This window comes from Melanerpes formicivorus, unplaced genomic scaffold (genome assembly GCF_026170545.1).
Source record: "Melanerpes formicivorus ecotype bairdi unplaced genomic scaffold, bMelFor1.0.p_v2 SCAF_17, whole genome shotgun sequence".
Classification (NCBI taxonomy): Eukaryota; Metazoa; Chordata; class Aves; order Piciformes; family Picidae; genus Melanerpes; species Melanerpes formicivorus.
Genome location: NW_027142369.1, coordinates 7,459,994 through 7,465,156, shown reverse-complemented (window position 1 = coordinate 7,465,156; position 5,163 = coordinate 7,459,994). Strand labels below are relative to the sequence as shown.

General features: G+C 50.1%; 1 protein-coding gene across 1 annotated transcript; it reads left to right on the top strand.

Moving 5' to 3' along the window:
* The first annotated feature begins 2,223 nt into the window (after positions 1 to 2,223).
* GSC (goosecoid homeobox) lies at positions 2,224 to 4,085 on the top strand. The gene is made up of 3 exons (XM_068149170.1): positions 2,224 to 2,847; positions 3,047 to 3,306; positions 3,750 to 4,085. The coding sequence occupies exons 1-3, from the start codon at positions 2,511 to 2,513 to the stop codon at positions 3,900 to 3,902; spliced, it is 750 nt and encodes a 249-aa protein (XP_068005271.1). The 5' UTR covers positions 2,224 to 2,510; the 3' UTR covers positions 3,903 to 4,085.
* Positions 4,086 to 5,163: the final 1,078 nt, after the last annotated feature.

The window sequence follows — 5,163 nt, the reverse complement described above, 5'->3', positions numbered from 1 at the left end:
GATGACAATGTGGGGACAAAGTGCTGTCCTCGCAACACGCCTCCCTCCTGCGGCCAGGTTCCGAGGGCAGCCGAGCCCTGCCCTGCACCGCTGCCGACTTGCGGCCCGCGACGGACAAGCCGGGCGCTCCTCACGGAGGGTCCCTGGCATCCGCGGAAGGGATACTCAATTCCTCGCCCGTGGGAGAACTTGCCGTGTCTCTACTCTCGGCATGCCCCCTGGCCTGGCCCACGCGGGAGCTCCGGGCCCTGCTCTTTCAAAACTCTGCTCGCCGCCGGGGGCTGCGAAGGACACTAGAGAGATGCCACTGTGCCTTGCAGCAGAGCCGCCGAGGACGTGAACGAGCATCCCCATGGCGGAATTAGGCAGCACGTTGATCTGCGTGCGGCGTGATCGAGCTGCACCCAGGGAATTACTTAACAGACAAAAAAAAAAAAAAAAACAAAACACCACCCCACCAAACACCCAAATCCAACAAACTCAAAAACCCACAATAAAAAAACCAACAGCCCAGCCCAAAACTTCCCTTCCCCAAACCCAATCCCTAAATAAACAATAAAAAAGATAAAGAAAATCATCACAGCAACAACAGAAACCCCCCAAATATAACATCCCCCCCAATCCCTCTGTCCAATAGTTTCACTTTACATCAAATTTGGAAAATTTGCACGAAGCTAATGTCTAAATGCCAAAGATGGAAAGAAATTGATCATCAAATAAATTGAAATAAAGGAAACTATGTTAGTAATTAGTCACAGGGCAAGGTATCAATAAAGAGAGAATTAAATCCTGTCATTCCTTAATAACGTATTTTGCTAGAAATAAGGTTTTGGTTTAGACCATCCTCAGATGCGGTTTTAAATCCCAGAATACTGAGGAAAGGAAGGATAAAGATAAAGTACAAGTAAGCGCTAACGAGGATAATCTTTGTTGACGAAAAATAATGTGTTCCTCGTAAACGGACCCTCATGGCTTGTTTTCATTTCACGCGTACAATTTCCTACCTTCTTTGATGGAGGGTTGATGGAGTAAATAGTCTAATCTTATTCAGTTCACCTCCTGTGGATTCCCAGTTACAGTCGTGACAGACGAAGTATTCTGCAAATCACAAGAGCCAGCTACCGAGAGAGTCAAAACCTCTCAACAGGAAGAGTTTTAGGGACTTAAAATTGCTCCATTTTAAAGTCACGGAACATGCAAAATATAAAGTTCTCCATATAATTGTAAATTTGTAGTCTTTGTTTTCTAAGACAGAAATGAAAGATTCTTCTTTGAAAAGAAAAAGGCACCAGGATGTATAAGAAGCAAATCGGAACACCTACCAGACTCGAGGATTTGAGATGTCACTGGTCTTTAATATTTCTGCTTCCTGGCTTGTATAAAAATAATGGGGAAAAAAACAAGACACCTGTCTGGATATGAATCTGTTTGTTTGATGATTGGTTTGGGTTTGTTGTTGTTGTTTTGGTGGTGGTTTTTGTTGTGGTGGTTGTTTGTTTGTTGTTTTGTGATTTTTTTTAAGAAGTTTACACGCGTCCACCAGGTGATCTAGGAAAAGAGAAAAATATGAGTTCGTTTACTCTGTGAAGACGCTATTACTTCATTACACAAAGCTTAAATCAGAGTAACGCATATTCCTCAGAGCCCTTACAGATCTTCGTGCCGGGGGATGTAAAATTCAAACTCTGCCTCAGAAACACTTAGAGGAGGGGAGTTGAGTGGTTATATCACGGTTAATTTTTTTTTTAAAGGTGCTTCTTAACCAATTCGAAGCATAAATAATGAATCTGAGCTTCAGACAGAGGAAATCGCACCCACTAATGTGAACTAACACGAGCAAAGTAGGTGCATAATAGACAGGGCTAGGAGCTGCTAACCACTTCTGCACAATAGCATTAATAAGATTAACTTGGGCAATTAGCCGGTGCAGCAAAGATCAAGCCTAAATCTGGGGCCTTTCAAAAAGCCCACTAATGGAAAGGATTACGTTAATTTCATTAATTCTCAATACACAGACCCGGTCTCCTTTCACTCCTTTGTGTAATTCCCACCTCTTCCCCACCAAAAAAAGGGGGAGGAAAAAAAAAATCAAATCTGGTTTTGTTTGTCATCTGCATATTACCAGGAACTAAATCCAGGATGACGTCGCCTGGGTATAAAAAAGGGAAGAGGTTCAGATGGATTATACTCCGTGCAGCCCTCTGGGTTGAGATCAGTAAACAGGCGAGAGTTGAGGGGGGAAAGTTCCAGGGGTGGATCCTGCGCACACGCACACACACTCATGCACAGGCACACACACACACTCTGCCCGCAAGCTGCCCTAGGAAAAAGCTCCGTTCTTTTCGCTCCGATCTCTTTTTAAAATTTCTCCGAAAAGTTTCGGTTTCGTGTCTCTCCAGGCTCCCCCCCACCCCCGCCTCCACCACCACCGCCGCCGCCACCACCACCTACTCTCCCTCCCTCCTCCCCCCGGCCGATCTCCGCTGCCCTGCCCCGGCACGGTTTGGGGCATGCCTGTGAGCATGTTCAGCATCGACAATATCCTGGCGGCCAGACCTCGCTGCAAGGACTCGGTGCTGCTGCCCCCCCCGAACGCCGCCGCCCCCGTCGTCTTTCCCGGCCTCCACGGGGACTCGCTCTACGGCAGCGCCTCTGACTACGGCGGATTTTACTCCCGAGCGGTGGCACCCGCCTCAGCGCTGCCGCCGGCTGTCACCGGATCTCGGCTCGGCTACAACAACTACTACTACGGGCAGCTCCATGTGCCGGCGTCCCCTGTGGGCCCTTCGTGCTGCGGGGCCGTGCCGCCCCTGGGAGCCCAGCAGTGTTCCTGCGTTCCCTCCGCAGGTAAGCCGGCCCGGCCCGGCTTGGATAGGCTGGACAGGAGCTCTTTGTTCCCGCGGCCGTGGGGCAGGAGTGGGTGTCGGAGAACTGGCGACCTGCAGGAGCGCGGGTGGGCAGTGGGGCGACGGGCGGCTTTTTCTCGGGGTGGGGGGAGTAGCGATTTCATGCAAAGCCTGTCGTCCTCTCATCTGTCTGTCCGTAGGTTACGAGGGCACTGGGTCAGTCCTGATGTCCCCTGTTCCCCATCAGATGTTGCCCTACATGAACGTGGGCACTTTGTCCCGGACGGAGCTGCAGTTACTGAACCAGCTGCACTGCAGGCGAAAAAGACGGCATAGGACCATCTTCACTGATGAACAGCTAGAAGCATTGGAAAACCTCTTCCAAGAAACGAAATACCCAGACGTGGGAACCAGGGAACAGCTGGCCAGAAGGGTGCACTTAAGAGAGGAAAAAGTGGAGGTATGTCCCTTTCCTTTTACCCTTTACACTTTCTCCCTTTCGCACTGAAATGCGCTCCGTCTGGAGATACCTCGGTGTGGCTCCAGCCCGGCTCCACCGTTCCGCGGCCAGCCGCCGGAGGGGAGAGCAACAGGTTGTGGGGGGCAGGCGCGGAAATGAATTATTTGTATCATTATATCCAAGCGCCCTTCCGAGGGCGGCTGGCCGAGCAGATAGCACGGCCGTGAGTCCATAGAGCCTGCCTCCGCCCAAGTGAGGCCTCCCTCAATCGTGGCTGCGAGCCGCTCCGGGCCGGACTCCGGCGGGGCCCAGAACAGTCCGTGGGTCTGCCTTTTTTTGGCCTTTTTTTCTTCCCCCCACCCCCCGCCTTTTTGTATGTTGTTGATGTTTTGCCTGTTTGTTTTTTTTTCCCCTCCTGATAATATAATTTATTAACGTATCAGGTTTGGTTCAAAAACCGCCGGGCAAAGTGGAGGAGGCAAAAGCGATCTTCTTCGGAGGAGTCAGAAAACGTACAAAAATGGAATAAAGCGTCTAAAACGTCTCCGGAGAAAAGACAAGAGGACGGGAAAAGTGACTTGGACTCCGATAGCTGATACCTCGCAGCGGGGAACATTTCCCTTGGACTGTCGGATACGCTCCAGAGGATGCTACTAATCTTGCACAAGCTCTGCCTTGTTGGAAGGGAAAATATCTGTATATAATGTACAATGTCTAGAGTTGATTTCGTGTAAATAAAATGTGTTGTGAAGGTGTTGCACAGGTAGACGGTGGCGCGTTTGTTTATCCCTGCGCCGAGGGGAGAGGAGAGCGGCTGAGCCCCGGTCCCCGGGGACCAGGGTCGGCCTGCCCGCCCCGGTTACTTATTTAACAAGGTTTCGCATAGTTTGAAAGCAAGCGGAGGGCAGAGCTCTGCCAGCCTGGCTCACTGGTCACTAGCTCGCTGCCGGCCGAAAAGCGATGGCGGATCATAGTAAAGAATCATAGAATCATAGGCTCCTTCCGGGTTGGAAGGGGCCTTATGGATCTTTCCCCCCGACGGAAAGCGGCAGGCTCTGTGCCAGGCTGGTCCCGTCCCCGAGGGACCAGCGAGAGAGTGCGGCCGTATCAAAGCTAGTTCAGGCTTTCCTCTCCCGGAACACCTCGCCGGACCGCCCTCAGCGATACAGGCCTGTCCGCTCACCCTGACCCCGTCCCTTGGGCTTTTCCCTCGGGCTCATCGGGGCTTCTCCCCGCGGGCCCCGTCAAGCTACAGGAGGTACCCTTAGGCAATACTTGCAGGCAAAGCAAATGTAGCCTCACACTTGTTACCCTGTACTATTTCCCTGTGCTTTTCTCTCCCTCTCTGTGCAGTTATGCCCTGTTGAATTTCCAAAGTGTTTGCTCTTGATCCCTGTTTTAAAAAGCTATCGTGCTCTATTGGTGTTTAAAACTGCTGTTAATACATTTTAGCCATTAACAGATGAATTATGCATATGGGGAAGTAGAGCCCTTGAGTGCTGCTTCTGGGGATGTTTCACAAGAAGTTTCTAGTGCAAATTTTCTTCTATTTGAGGCACCACCTTTGCAATCAGGAAAGCAGTGACAGTCCGATCTCATGTTACTTTTCTCTCTCTGCAGGCCTGTATTCCCCCCCACAAAATTCACATTGATTTTACTTTTTTTTTTTCCTTTTTTTTCCCCCTCTGTGATTCCCAAACACTTAGCGCTTGCCACCTTTAGAGCAAAACCACCAAAGTCTCCCTGTGTTGTCTTGTTTAGAACGACATTTCTTTCTCATTTAAAAAGGCTGTCTATAAACTTAAACCAAATTACTTCAAGCTGCAAAGCCAATGGAGGTAACTTCTAGCTTGGAAT

Coding starts and splice junctions, on each gene's coding strand:
- GSC (XM_068149170.1), top strand. CDS start 2,511: ATGCCTGTGAGCATGTTCAGCATCGACAATATCCTGGCGGCCAGACCT. Junction 2,848..3,046: donor TTCCTGCGTTCCCTCCGCAG/GTAAGCCGGCCC, acceptor GTCTGTCCGTAG/GTTACGAGGGCACTGGGTCA. Junction 3,307..3,749: donor TAAGAGAGGAAAAAGTGGAG/GTATGTCCCTTT, acceptor TTAACGTATCAG/GTTTGGTTCAAAAACCGCCG.